The sequence below is a fragment of the Ursus maritimus genome, unplaced genomic scaffold (assembly GCF_017311325.1).
Source record: "Ursus maritimus isolate PB19 unplaced genomic scaffold, ASM1731132v1 scaffold_23, whole genome shotgun sequence".
Taxonomy (NCBI): domain Eukaryota; kingdom Metazoa; phylum Chordata; class Mammalia; order Carnivora; family Ursidae; genus Ursus; species Ursus maritimus.
In genome coordinates, this window is record NW_024424786.1 from 37,598,728 (window position 1) to 37,613,658 (window position 14,931).

At 55.5% G+C, this 14,931-nt stretch overlaps 1 protein-coding gene across 2 annotated transcripts in view; it reads left to right on the top strand.

The window, feature by feature from the left end:
- The first annotated feature begins 1,593 nt into the window (after window positions 1–1,593).
- The window catches only part of LOC103678231 (acyl-CoA 6-desaturase), a 32,365-nt gene continuing 19,027 nt past the window's right edge, over window positions 1,594–14,931 (top strand). The window contains exons 1-4 of one of the 2 annotated variants that reach the window (XM_040639205.1): window positions 1,594–2,073; window positions 10,061–10,171; window positions 11,876–12,073; window positions 12,186–12,287. In XM_040639205.1, coding sequence (XP_040495139.1) covers window positions 1,867–2,073; window positions 10,061–10,171; window positions 11,876–12,073; window positions 12,186–12,287 — 618 coding nt within the window. In that variant the 5' untranslated portion in view covers window positions 1,594–1,866. Of the gene's footprint in view, window positions 2,074–7,891; window positions 8,185–10,060; window positions 10,172–11,875; window positions 12,074–12,185; window positions 12,288–14,931 lie in introns of those variants that run through there. The other variant, XM_040639206.1, reaches the window with a different exon arrangement.

Consider the following 14,931-nt stretch of genomic DNA (forward strand, 5'->3'; position numbering starts at 1 on the left):
TAACAACATGGGTCCTGTTTGTCATTGAACACAGGCCTGCTCTGCTTGCCCCACAATACAAGGTATTGGGGCAACAAAAGCAACTTTCTTCGAGAAAGCCAGCTAACCAAGAAGACGGTGGACTAATGTCCTGAAAAACCATCTTCCCATCTCGGTGCAATGAGGGGTTTTTCAAGGGGGAGGGAAACAGGAAAAAGAAACTGGCTAAGGTGCCACCAGGGTTTGAGCAATCAATCAGATGTTTTTGATAAACACGGACCAGGATCTTCAAGTTCCCTAAGAAACTCTAAAGAGAACTGATTATCATACGCTTATCATGTGCTGGGGGACTAACAGGCAGGAACATGCTGATTATTTTGTGCAATGTGTTCGGTCTTAATCCAGTGCTCCTATTAAAACCTAAAAGTTGGTTAGTTCCCCGCAATGGGCTTACAACACTCAGATGGGTCTACTGTGGAGTAACAAGGGAGGGAGAAGTGTTCAAGGCAAAATGAATTCAAGATGGAGTTAGTCCTGCTACACGTTCGCCTTACAGGGTTGGGGTGAGAAGCTACTGAGCGGAATGTGCCAGCCCTCAGGGACCTAGAAATCTTCCCATTGAAATATGAACCCCTGATTCCCAAGGCTGTCCTCACCCCGCCCCCTCCCTCTGTTCATCCTTCCTTCCCACTTATCCTCAGTCCACCTTCAGGATCCAGGGCTCCGATCCTAAGCAAGCTTCGTCCAGCTGGAGTCCGGGGGCCTGCGTCTCCTCCTAGCCTTTTGATGCCTCCAACTTTAGTCCCTGGCGTCAGTCCGGCACTACTGTCCGGTGACTCGTGTGTGCTCCTGTATTGCTTCCCTGTTCCGTCGCCCAGCTAGCCTGCGCGCTTCCTGAGTACAGGGCAAGGCCGGTGTCCGCTTGGTGGTCGCGCCCCCGCTCCCCCCACCACCATGGCGCCCAGCACAAAGAAGCAGAGCAGAGGTCCGGCAATTCTTTTCTGAGGGCGTCTGATTACAGGGTTCGGAGCCCTGGACGAGTCCGAGGCCGGCTCGTCTCTTCCAGGAGGCTGCCGCAAGGCGCCACTGTGCAGAGTGCGGACAATGCGGCGATACCGGAGCCCGGATTCCGGCGGGCCGGGGAAGGGCGTCACCCAGCGGAGCCGGGCCGGGGCCGGGGACGCTAGTGTGCCCGCGTCAGGTGCAGAGCCCGGGAGCGCGGGGCTTGGGCGCCCCGGAGCGCGCGGTACCCAGCACCCGCCCCTGCTCGCCCGCCCTGCTGCTCTGGGTTCTCCTCCGGCGCCCCGGGGCTGGAGCGGGGGGAGGGACGAGGTCGGACACGTAGCGGCCTCGCGGCTGGGCTCAACTCAGCACGGGCGCGCGGGAGGGGGAGCCGGGGACCGCCGCTCCAGCCCGCTGGCCTTCGAAAGATCCTCCTGGGCCAATGGCAGGCGGGGCGACGCGCCCGGATTGGTGCAGGCGCTCTGCTGATCACTGTGGAAACCCGGGCAGCGGGGAGCGCGGGAGGATGCGGAGCCGCGGACGGGGGGAGCCAGAGGGGCGGGCGGAGCCGGAGGGGCGGGCGGAGGAGGTGGCCAGGTCCTGAGCGACCCCGGAGTTTTTCCTGGAGGCAAAAGTCCACAGAGAGCTGACGCGCGGAGGGCGGGGCGGAGGAAAAGAACCGCTTGGGGGCACTGGGAAGCCGGGGATAGTCGGAGCGAAGGCTGGGGAGCCAACTGAGCGCGGGCGAGGAGGCTGGGGGAGGGGGCTCAGCGGGAGGGGGAGTAGGAGCAGACAAAAGCCGAAAGCGAGGAGGGCCCGGGCCGCACACTCGAGCTGCGGGTGTGGAGGCCACAGTGCACGGGGCATACCCAGTCGGCAGGCAGCATGGGGAAAGGGGGGAACCAGGGCGAGGGGGCCACAGAGCGAGAGGCGCCCATGCCCATCTTCTACTGGGAGGAGATTGAGAAGCACAACCAACGCACGGACAAGTGGCTCGTCATCGACCGCAAGGTCTACAACATCACCAAATGGGCCAGCCGGCACCCAGGGGGCCAACGGGTCATCGGGCACTACGCGGGGGAAGATGCTACGGTAAGGGTGTGTGTGTGGTGAGGGGACTCTCCTGCTACCCTTCTCTGCTGCAGGCGGGAGTCAGGAGCCAGGTCTCCAAACCCGACCTCCAATGCTGAATGGAGCGTGGGGCGTCCAGGAGGCAAAGAAAGTGTGCCTACTGCGCTCGTTCCCCGCCCCAAATCCTCCTCCTTTAGGACAGCGGGGCCATCTGGCTCTGGGGGTCGGATTTTGGAGCCGGGGAGAGAGCAGCGTGGGGGAGATAGATCCAAGCGGCGGGGAACCGGGGCTACCGCGCGCTAGGACACACGCCTCCCAGCCTTCCGCCGGGGAGCCAGGTACTCCCCAAAGGGGTCGCTCGGGCCCTAGGGGTTTGCCCCCTCGGCGTGGAAGATGGCCGCTCCTGGGCGCCGTGAAACGGAGCGGGAGAAGAGCCAGGTGTGGGACTCAGCGCGTGTCCCTCACTCTCTAGTCAGAGTAAGGGCGGAGAAAGAAAAGGCCTGTGCCTGGCTGGGCTTGCTCCTGCATTGAGAAGGTCCGCAATGGCTGCCAGGGAGAGATGGGCCGGGAGCTCCTGTTCTCACGCTCTCAAGGACTACCAGGACCCACCCCTCAAGGGTCGGTTCTTGGGCACCGGGGTGGGGAAATGGAAGGAGAGTCTGCAAAGCCCAGGTCGAGAGGGGCCTGGAGCTACAGTGCGGATTTAGCAGCGCTGGGCTGGCTTGGCAACAGGTCCAGCTGGGCCAGGGTTACTCTCGGATTTCTCAACTACTCAATGGTCCTCTGTTCCTAAATCCTGCCAGGAATGCCCTTCCCTCCTCTGCACTCCTGAAGGTATTGGGAGCCCAAGGTATTGGGTGCAGAGCCCGGGCAGCCGTCTTACCCACAGCGGCAGTGTGGCTCTGCCCCTTTGGCCCCTTTTGATCGCCGAGTCTGCAGTCCTTGCAGTCCTTGCGTTTCTTTAAGGTGCTGCTGGAGCCCAGGGGGCTCAGATGGGACAGAGGGAACCCAAGAGAGTCAAGGAGGGAAGAAAGGGGCCTCTGGGTGGCAGCAAGTTGGAAGGCACTTGGGAAGGGTGAATAGGGGAGAGGCCATGGGAGAAATACCTAGATCGTGGCGCTTGGACACCTAGCTGACCAGTTGGGGGCTTTAGCTGTCCTAGCTGTGTGGGCCCCTGTCAATCCGTGGAACTTTTGCTCTTCCTACCTCTTCCAAGTCTCCTTGGTTGAGGAGGCCTACCCCGGCAGGCAGACCAGGCCGTTAGAATCGGGGCTGTGGATGGCTTGCGGCTTTGGTGAGCCTATGCAAGGTCGAGAAGGTGGTCAGCAGGACATGGTGCCTACAGCTTTGGGGTCCATCCGGTTCTACCTGCTTGTGAACATGGTTTCAGCCCTGGGGCTGTACCGCTAATTGTAACTTGGCAGGTATAAGGTTTTCAGACCATCTGTGTTACATCACGTGGCCCTTCCCACAGCTGTTTGTGGAAGCTGGGTAAGGGCAATTCTCAGAGAAAAGACTTGCCTCCTGGTCGAGGTCTTCCCACTAGTAAATATATTCTCTTATGTGGAAAAATATATACTGTGCAGCAAAGGGTTTCGTAAGCTGTGGGTAAGCACTAGAAACATTTCTTCTTGTGCTGGTGAGGCAAGTGCGAAAAGGTGAGGATTATGTAAAGTAAGCAACAAGGAATTGGGTGGAAAAAAGTTGAAACTTTTTGAAACTATTGCAGCTTTATGTATTATAGCGACACATTACACAACCCTTACCCCCCCTCCCCCAAAGCTTACCATCTTCTAAGATGAGGCTTTTAGGGCCTGGCATGTGCTAACTGGGGATATAGTGGTGTAACATGGGGTGGGGTGGGCAACTGGATTCTCCTCTCTTTGCTGTCTGGGACCAGGGTGGGAAAAGGTCATGGGCAGCATGGGGCATAGGGGAAGAGGACTCGGGGAAGCAGGAATAGGCTAGGAATCAAGAGACCCTTGGTCTTAGGCTGTAGGTGGCTTTGCCCCTTAGAGCCTGGACTTTTCTTTAGAGCTTGGGGACAGACAGAGTTGTTGGGCCATGCAAGTTGGGGAGGGAACGATCAGCAGATAAGAGTTCGATCCCCTGGAGCACTCAGCACACTGTTTTCAGTTGGTCACAGGGCAGTAACATCCTCTTAAGAGGCCAAAAGTCAAGGAAGCCATTCTTGGGACAATTCAGGGCCTCGATAAGGGATTTTCCTGTTTCTGAAGAAAAGGCCTCAGAAATCAAGACTACCTCTTCCCCAAAAGGGCGACCTAGCCGAGGGCCGTTGTCATTTGGTGCTTCTGCAGAAGTAACAACTTGGCCTTGCTTGTAAGAATATAGGTGCTTAATTTTTGCAACTCACAGAGCACGTTCATGCTGGCCCTCAGATCAGGCCTGTAGGTATCTCTCGTTGCTCTTAGGTTTAAAAACCTTGCTCAAGTTTGAAAACCTTGCTCCAGTGGCGGCGCTCAGCCCTAAGCTCAGATCTACCATGATAGAGTCCTCCAGACCGCCTTCCCTCCTCCCTCCCTTCCTCCTCGCCTGTTCCACCCCTCCTACCCTCTGGTGCTCCTCCGCTCTCCGCCTTGCTGAGGGCAGAAAGAACCCTGCATGTCCCAAGGATGTCTGCTCTTCAAGGCAGGGGCCCACCACTGCAGAACTTTCCCCAATTGGGGCTTTTAACCTTCAGCTACGATTCATCACACATTTTTTTTTAAAAGATTTTATTTATTTATTCGACAGGATAGAGACAGCCAGCGAGAGAGGGAACACAAGCAGGGGGAGTGGGAGAGGAAGAAGCAGGCTCATAGCAGAGGAGCCTGATGTGGGGCTCGATCCCACAACACCGGGATCACGCCCTGAGCCGAAGGCAGACGCTCAACCGCTGTGCCACCCAGGCGCCCCGATCACACATTTATTCAGTGTCTCCGCGGCTCTGAGAGGGGCCCTGGGCGTTAAGATGAACAACTCAGACAGTGACCGCATCTGATGGGTTTGCTTCCCTCCTTCCTCTTAGGCTGGCACTTGACGCTGGACCCTCTCCTTCTAGGCACCAGCTCCCCGACTCCTGCCTTGCCTCCGGCTTTTCCTGCCCTATCTGCATCAGTCGCCTCTTAGAACCCAGGGAAGGCGAGAAGAGGTCAGGGCTCTTTCCATCTGTGAACTTGCTCCTGTGTTGTTCTTATGAAAAGGCAACCTACTGAAAATGGAATGAATCTCCGACCTCCACCTGCTTTACACAGGGCAGGGGGGTCACGGGATTCGGTGGCAGAGGACCTAGGTTTGCATCCCTACCTTTATGAATTCCTAGGCGAGACATTTCCTGTGAACTTGGCTTTCACGGGTCTGAAATGGGAGGTTACTGCCAGGCTCCAATGGGCTGTGCATGAGTTCACTCTTTCAACGTCAGGACGCGCTACAGCTGTGGGATCATTACGGGGTGTCCCTTAGCCGCCTGCGCACGTGTGTGCACGTGTGTGCATGCTCCCAGCACACAGAGCAGGGAGGTCAGTAAATCGGACACAGAGTGTGAAGAAAAGTCGAGTGACCCCATTTTCACCAAAGGAAAAGGTGAGGACGACACACGAGATCTCGCCTCTGTTTGTGCCCAGAGGGCAGCCGTACCTTTGGAGCCGGACCTGGGCAGGGTGGTCCCATCCCTGCCGGCTGCAGCCTCAGGCAAACACCCTGCCCAGCATCCTCCCATGACTTATTATTTGTGAGAATCCCTTCAGGTCCTGCGGGCTCCCTCCGTGGGCACCTGCTTTCTGTGCGGCCGTGGCCTTCGCAGCCCTGGGGTCTCGCGTGTGCCAAACATCGGCCGGGATGCTTGCACCAAGGGCGCTCTGCTTGCAGAGCTCTGCCCATGGCTGCCATTGCTGCTGTCCCTGGGCTGGGGCAGGGTCCAGGGCCTCTGTCTCCAGATGAGAGCTCAGGGGACTTCCTCTGCTTCTCCCTCTTTAACCCCGTGTTCTGCCTGCAGGGTCCTGGTTCCCAGGGCCACTACCTGCAACATCCGGTGCCCTGAGTGTGCCCCTCCCGTCCGTCCCAGGTCCCGGGCTCAGTGCCCAGATGTAGAAGGCTGGACTGGAGACCAGGCTTGCTTTGCAGAGAAGGTGGGCACAGCCAGAAAGAAACCATGGCGTCCGACCCCCGGCGTGGTGGGAGCCGCCAGCTCTCCCCTGGGTGGGGTTGGGCCAGGGAAGGTGTCTTCATGCAGAAGTTGGCTGGCTGGCGGTGCTGAGTGGTGGCGGAAGTGGGAAGTGTCGCATACAGTGTCTTCCATTTTGGAATTTTTGGCCCTTCCTCCCACAGCACATACACCGGCCCTCCTGAAGACAGTTGTTTGCTCTCAAGCTCTCGCTGCTCCATTCTCTTCACTCTTGTCCCAGGCCTTCCTGAAAAGCGAGGATAGATTCTGGTTCCAGTTCTTGTTCCAAAGTCAACGTTTGCATTGGCACCGTCTTGCCTTGCCTCATGACCTCCCTAGCACCAGCCAGACACATCTGTAACCCAGCGGTTACTGGGAACCTTCTGGAAGAGTGTGAGGTCCCTCCGTGACACTTTGAAGGGGAAGACACAAAAAGTGCTCAACTCTCAGCTAGGAGGAAGCTCGTTTTGATTGAGGCATGTGTATTAGCCCTGGAAACCTCTAGAAGTAGGCACACCTACAATGTGGCTGTGGCTAGCAGCTTCACCTCCCTCAGTCTCTTTTCTTGTCTCTAAAACAGAACCTGCCTCAGAGTTCGGTAAAGATTAGCGGCTTACGTAAGCTGGTGGCTAGCCTACATGTCCCAGCATGTGTTAACTGCGACTATCAGAGTGAGATCTGGAGAAAGTAAAGAGTTCTGGTCTGAACATGATTGCAGAGTGGGAAAGTTTCCTGGGGTTAGAGAGGGCAGAGCTGTGGGGTCCTGGGTCCTCACATTCACTTGTGAGCCCCTCTTAGGCAGCGGCGTAGGCCCTGGGGTTGCAGTGAACGAGACGGCTGGGGCCCCTCCCTTGTGGAGTTCATCATGGTCTAGAGGGGGAAGAATGGCATACATGGAAGTGAGTGACACAGCTTGTGAATTTGGTAACTGTTATGAAGAAGGCATAACAGGCCAATGTCCAAGAGAGTGCGTGGGGCTGGAGGGTGGTTGGGAAAAGCCAGCCCCAGGCACTATGGGAGCAGGGCTCCCGGGCAGAAGGAAGTGCTGTGCAAAGGCCCTGGCGTGAGCACGAGCTTGGTGGGCTCGTAGGTGGTCTTCACCTGGCCTGCTCAGAAAGCCGTCAGACCTACCACGGACGACCAGATAATCTAACAGCGTGTGGCTTCCTAAACTGGCGTGAGGCGTGAGGCATGTGGTGCAGTGGTCCCTGAGTCAGGTGAACCTGGATTTGATCCCGGCTCTGCCTCTTGGAGCAGAGGATGTCCGCTCCCGCGCTCCGGTGTCTCATCTATACAGCGGGGCACTCAGCCTTCTGGGAGGGAACGTAAACAAGGCTCCTGGCTCCCTCCCGGTCACGTGGGGAGGTGAGAGGCCACCTGAGAGCCCTCTGGATATGGCCAAAGAATGGCCTGGGTCAGGACAGGAGTCTGTCTGTCTATCTGCTCCCACAAGTTCCCCAGCCCAGGTGGGGGCTTGAGGGCATGACCTGGACCTTGGGGGTGGGGGGGGCGGGCAATGGGTGCTGGTTGAGAAATGAGTCTCTTGCAGACTTGAAGTTTACCTCCCAGTGAGGAGTAGAGAGTGGTGGTTTAGTTACCAAACACAGCAGTTGGCCCGCAGGAAACTGCCTTACCAAAAACTTCCTGTCATTTCTCAAAAGCCGTGGCCTGATGTGAGAAGGACCAATGAAAGGGCAGTCTTGCTCACCACAGCACCACTGACTCCCAGGCCCTGCTTTGGAAGCTGCTGGGGGGCTTTTCCCTGGGGCCTTTGGACTCGGTGCCGGGAGGGGCCTCACTTCGCAGAGAGCGCTGAGGCGGGGTGAGGGCGGCTGGCCCAGAGCGGCAAAGCTGGTCAGCGCGGGCCACCAGGCCTCCCCACTGCCTGCCCGGGGCCCCAGAAGAGCCTCACGTCTCTTCTCTGAAAATACACTTGATCTGATCTTCTGCTCCTCTCCCTTTCTGTTCAGGTAGGGGGGCACGGACCTTTTTTAAAACTGTACAAGGGATGCAGTAGGGAATTGGGAGGGGCCTGGCGATCACTGTTGGGAGATAACTTTAGTGGGGAGTTTAAACATGCTTATTATGAGCTGTGGGCCCGGTTCTTCCCTCCTTTAAAAAAATGTGAAAATTTCCAAACATGCGGAACTGTTGAAAGAGTAAGTGAACGCCTGTATTTCCTCAACCAAGACCCGTAATCTCAACATTGTGCCATGTTTGCATTCACTTCTTTGTGGGTATGGGACTGTGTGTGTGTGTGTGTGATTTTCTGTTGCCGAGTCCCGTGAAAACAAGTTGTCTCAGTTATGCCACCTCGTCCTTATATTCGTCACCACCTGCTCCAAAGAACGGGGACATTCCCTAACATCATCACCATAACTTTGTTGCGATTAAGAGAATGAATCCTAAGTCCCTCATGTGACCAGATAGCCAGTCCATATTCACATTTTCTCATTCAACCCCAAAAATGTCCTGCGAAACGGCTGGGTCTTTATTTTTTAACCCCCTTCCAAATAGGAGCCTTTCAAATCAAGCATTGCCATTTTTATAATCTTTTTGTGTATCTTTTTTAGTTTTTGAAAAGCTAGACACCCCCTCCCAAAACACACACACACACTTCTCCCCCGCACTGCATTGATGTTTTCCATGGTTTCTCGTGGTGTCATTTAACTTTGTCCTCTATCTTGCAATGTGTCCAAGTTTGCTCACTGCACAGTGAATGTTTGCCACTGGGACATCATAGCCCATGATGCCAGGCTCATCCCTAATGGAGATGCCATGTTTGTTATGAGACGATTTATGTAATAATATACATAGCGCATATAGAAAAGAACCCAGAGGGAAACAAGGTAAAATATTCACAACAGTGGTCCCTCTCTGGGTGGTATTTATTTTCCTCTTTATTCTTCTGTACAGTCTCTAAATTTGCCCAAATCGTGCACATTATCACTTTTTAATTGGGATTACAATAATAATATTATTATATAATATTTTTAAATTTTTTAAAAAATATTTTATTTATTCGAGAGAGAGAGCGAGAGCGAGCATGAGCAGGAGGGAGAAGCAGAGGGAGAAGCAGACTCCCCGCTGAGCAGGGCCCCCCCCCCCCCCCCCGCCCCCGACATGGTACTCTATCCCAGGACCCCGGGATCATGACCTGAGCTGAAGGCAGACACTTAACCGACTGAGCCACCCAGGCGCCCCTATTTTTTAAATTTTAAAAGCAATAAGATAGCAGTGTTAGAGAAAGTTTGAGAAGAAATAAAGCAAGGCATAATGCCACCACTTTAACACATAACCGTTTTAGGGTTTCTCCAGAGGTTTTTTTTCATCGTTTTCGTAATTATTGTCATACTTCTTCAAATTATGAAAAAGGTTTTTTCAGACATGGTTTTTAACTAGTTCTTTATTTGTTATTGGCTTGACATGATCTCCCAAGCACATTTTCCGTGCTGGAGCGGGCCCCAGCCCTGTGCTTTTCTCTGTAAGCCCTGTGCGTGGGGTGGCGGGTGGTGTAGTTTGCTGGGTGCCAGTGGAAACGCCGTCCCTCCTGGGCCCTGCCCAGCCTGTGCATCTTCCTGCAGGGGTGCATTTTTCTCACTCACCCGGAGGCATCCTGAATGCGTGCACACACCCTTGGTGAGCTCAGGGCGGAGACCCAGGGGTAGAGCCAGTTCGGCCGGGCACTGAGGGATCTGCTGAGATGAGGCTGGAGAGAGCATTTGGGGCCAGGTCCTGGGAGGCGTCGATCAGTGTCCAAGTGGGGACACGGAGAGCAGCTGCTTGTGAGCCCCGTCCTCTGTGGGTTGAGGTCTCCCACCCAACACCTGCTGCCCTGCTCCCCAGGATGCCTTCCGTGCCTTCCACCGTGACCTTGATTTCGTGCGCAAGTTCATGAAGCCTCTGCTGATCGGAGAGCTGGCCCCGGAGGAGCCCAGCCAGGACCATGGCAAGAACGTGAGTGTGCCCAGACCAAGGAAGGAGGGGAGGGTTTGCGGGCAGAGGGTGTGCCTGTCCAAAGACAGAGAGTGCCAGGTGTGGGCCAAGGGAGCTTTCTGCCTATCCAGGGGAGCCACCGTCCAATGCCTGGGGTCAGCAGGACTCCGAGACTCCGTGGCGTGCCCTTTGCCCTTGCTCCCAGCCTGGGCTGGCCGCCTACCTTCGAGTGATTCGTTCCCAGCCTCTTCACCTCCCGGGTCTCAATAGAGTTAGGCTGGGCCCAGGGTCTTCACTTCTGGTCCAGTCCTCCCACCATTTTCTCTCTCCTTCCCTGGGAAGTCCAGCCCATTCCCGCTCCCCCGGCTCTTCCCGTCTCTGCCCCTCCTCTTTCTCCCCAGGGCTGATAGTGGGGAGATGGTCTTCACCCCTCCCTGGAGCTGACCTGGGGTTCCATCCTGGTTTCTTCCCCCGTGGTTCCATCCTCTGCCCTCCCTAGCCCCCCTGCAGGCAGGCAGCTTCTCTCCTCTCTTCGTGTCCTGTGGGCTCCCTCCTTCCTGACCCCTTGCTTCTCTGGCCCCTACTTGGTTTCCCCGCTTTCCCTTCTTAAATGGTGTTAGCCACTCTTCAGATCCTTTGCCACTTACCACCCAGGCCCCCAAACCTGGCTTCCTCCACCCACATGGCACCCCATCTACGCTGTCAGAGCTCTCTCTTCCCCCTGCCTGCCCGACCCCTGCCTCCTAGCTGCCTTCTTTCTCCATGCCATGTTCATGGTTCCAGAGCCAGCCCTGACTCCACCTTGGCCTCCCCGGCCCCACACCCCCAGGGCCCCCCCAGTTGTCCCACCTCTCTGAGCTCTCTAGGGCCAAGGATGTTGCCCCGCAGTCTTGTCTCCGCCAGCCCAACCCCTCAAGACTCGACAGAGTGCCCAGAGCACTCTGGGGGTGGGGGCGGGGGCGGGGGTGGGTCGTGGGAAAGTGCGAGCTTGTGTGTGGGGGTAGTGATATATATGTGTCCATAGCATAAATTTTACCATTTAGCCAGTTTTGGATGCACAGTTCGGTGACTTTGGAGCCTATTCACATTGTTAGGCAACTTTTACCACCATCCACTTCTAAAACGTTTTCATCACCCCAGATTATAACTGTGCCCATTAAACATGAACTCCCCATTGAACAGTCTCCCTCCCCGCAGCCCCGGTAAACGCTCCTCCACTCTCTGTCTGTGATTTGCCTACCCTAGGGAGCTCAGTTATGTGGAATCATACGGTGTTTGGCCTGTCGTGTCTGGCTTGATTTCACGGAGCCTGAGGTCTGCAAGGTCCATCCCTGCAGTAGCGAGGGTCAGACTCTCCTTCCTCTTCGAGGCTGGAGAGGATTCCGTTGCGTGGATAGACCATGTTCTGTTCAGCCGTGCACCCAGTGAGGGATGCCTGGGTGGTTTCCGCCTGGTGCCTTGGGAATAATGCCACTGGGAATGTGGTGTGCAAAACACCAGCTTTTGAGTCGAATCCTTTCTCTGCCACCTACCTGGCTGGGACCAAACGCGCAGTCATCGGGTCTGTGGAGGCCCACGCAGCTGTCGCGGGAGTGGTGCGCGGTGGCCGGGCTCACTCCGGCCACAGGCTTGTGGGTCGGCCCCTTGCTTCTCCCAGCAAGAACACATTGGTTTCCTCCAGTGCAGCCAGGCGGCTGACGCCTTCCCTGTGCGCTTGCTCAACAGTCCCAGATCATCGAGGACTTCCGGGCCCTGAGGAAGGCCGCCGAGGACATGAACCTATTCAAGAGCAACCACCTGTTCTTCCTCCTCCTCCTGGCCCACATCCTCGTCATGGAGAGCATTGCCTGGTTCACCATCTTTTACTTTGGCAATGGCTGGATTCCGACCGTCATCACGGCCTTTGTCCTCGCTACCTCTCAGGTGAGGCGTGGCGCCCTCCCCGGACGCCTGAAGCCCCCACCCTCACTCCCCCCAGCTCACAGAGGCCGGGGACGCGTGAAAGCTGGCGCTGTGAAAGCATCTCTGTCCCCAGGCCCAAGCTGGATGGTTGCAACACGACTATGGCCACCTCTCTGTCTACAAGAAGTCCTCGTGGAACCATGTCGTCCACAAGTTCATCATCGGCCACTTAAAGGTAAATACCAGCAGCGCTGGTCATCTGCCCATCAGTTAGTGGTTGGCACGGCCCTGGCTGACTTTGCCCCGGGTCAAGTCTCCTCTGGGGTCAGTGCCTATGACCGCACGGTAACACGGCAGGTCCGCTTGGAAGCCAGGCTTTCCTGCCGGGCTGCCCTGGGCTCTGGGACTTGGCAAATCCTCCCCTCCTCTGACCTTTCCAGCCCTGTCTCCGTATTGAATTAGACCCGCAAAAGCAGCGTGCTAGTTACGAGGACAGGGATGTGCTGCTTTTGTATGTCGACTCAGTGGATGATACTGATTATATCATTTACCCGTTGTCTAAAGACTTATCTAATAAAGCCCTCTTAGTCTGAAAGGGAGATACTGTCACGGAAGTCAGATGGCACGATGATCAGCTCAGCCGCAGGACCAGAGTGGTTTAAGGCTCATGGGGAAATAGTTCCTCTCTCACCCCCTCTGCCGCCCAGGAGGTCGCCCCACAAAGCGTTACCGCGAGGCAAGTTCGTAAAAAGACAGGCCGCACTTGCCAGCGACCTTGTGCTCGTCCAATTGGCTTATCTCCTTGGTTTTGGAACTAAGTCCTTGCCGGCTCGTTCTGCAGCAGATCATCCCCCACTCGGCCCTTTCCCAGCAGCACCCAGCTGATCCTAAGAAGGGCTGTGTCCTAAAGAATCCCCTCCCCCCTCCCCCTGGCTCCGGAAGAGCTACCTGCCTGGGTTAAGCGTACCCCCCGCGACGCAGACCGCGGAGAGCCGGTGGCTTGCCGGCAGCGGATCTGGTTGGGGGCGGACTAGCACTGAACTAATAAGCAGTTCCCTCGCAGCTTGCCTGGCCCTGAGCCTGAAGCGGCCTGAGAACCTGGTTTCTTTCCAGAAATTCGGGGGTGAAGGGAGAGGGTGTGCATAGTAGACTGCTTTGTTTCATTTTATACTCTTGTCTGCTGGATAAAACCCTCCTCAGTATTGGAAAGTAACATTTTACTCGCGACCCACGTTATCCCTGCCCGCTTAACAAAGATGGGTTGTGTCCTGTTTCCAGATTCTGGGTGGGAGCCGGGAGGGCCTTTCCTGCCTGATGGCCTTTAGCTTTTGCAGGACCTTGGAGTGCAGCTCTTGTGTCAGACGGAGGACGAGGCCAGGACAGAGGACTGGCCTCCACGGAGAATGTGGGTTTATGACGTCAGAACTCTGGGATACGGGGAAGACGGGTACTTGGGCTTGGAGGTTAGAGGTCAGGGATGGGGGTTGCACTCATAGCTGGCCATTCCTCCGCTTCGCTGTGTCCTTCTTGCCGTGCGAAGGTCAGGGGCACAGCCATGCAGCTCACCCTGGGGGTGCCCCAGAGCCAGGAGCCTCGCAGCCTGGCTGAAACCGCTCCGGCACCCCATAGTCACATGGCTCCTGGTTCCCTCTGCTGGGAACAAAGGAGGCTGGCTGCAGGAAGGTCCCCAGGTGCCCTGCCACCTCGAGCATCTTAGCTCAAGCTGGTGGGGAGCAGAGAACGGGGTACCGGGAGCCTTGAGGGGCTGGGACCTGCTTCCTACTGGCAGCCTGAGCCACTGTGGGATTCCAGAGTGGGCTCTCCCCATCCCATCTTCCAGTCTCTTCCGACAGACATTTCTTCCAGAGGACGATTTTGTACAAAGAGTTCTGAGCCATCACACCTCTGTTGAAAACCCTTTAGCCGTTCGGCACTGCAAGTAGGGTAAAATGTACACTGCAAGGCCAGCACCGTCCACACTCCAAGTCTGAAGACGGAAACCAGGAGACCGCCAGCCTTTTTACTACACCCTCTTGGGCCACCAGGGCCAGGACTAGGGTGAAGCCTAGGGCACAGAAGTTAAGGGGACAGCAAAAGACTCAGGAATCAGGATGAAAAACATTTTAATATATTTTTTAAACAAAATTAATGCCAAAGAAAATCTACAGTGAACAAAAGAGCAACATTTTGGATAAAGATCAGGACTGTGCTGGGCCATACTGGAAGCCGAGGCAAAAGGAAAAATCTGTGACCCTATATACATGTGTGTAGGTATTCTTTTTTTAATGGTTAGTCTTTTTTCCTCAGAACATTAAAGTAGTTGAGAAATATTTAAGAGTTGGGAAGTTGAATGTATTAAATGTTCCAACATTAAGGGAAAGTATATTATTTGTACCAAAACAGAATTTATTATTATTTTACTTTGGTTTAAGTTAAAAATTATTCAAGGGGCTCCTGGGGCATCTGACTGTTGGTTTCGGCTCAGGTCATGATCTCAGGGTCGGGAGATCAAGTCCCACATTGGGCTCCACGCTGGGCAGGGAGTCTGTTTGAGATTCTCTCTCTCTCTTCTTCTGCCCCTCCCCCCTAAAAAAAATTTTTTTTTTTTAATTTTTAAATTAAGATTGTCACTTGGTGGAGAAAAGTCATCCAACTTGGCACTTCTCTCATTTGAAAATGAGACAAACCGAAAAGTCAATTCGGAAACTATTGTTGATGCCTTTGTGACCAGTCAAGCCAGGGGTACGCATTTTTCACTTTCCCGCAGGTGCTGATAGGGCTCAGCCCAGGACTTTCGGCTGTGGTCTGGGTCTCTGGCCCAACCACGGGGCCTTTGGCTTCTGGAGCAGCCCACACCACCCCTTCCCCAGCCCCCGAGG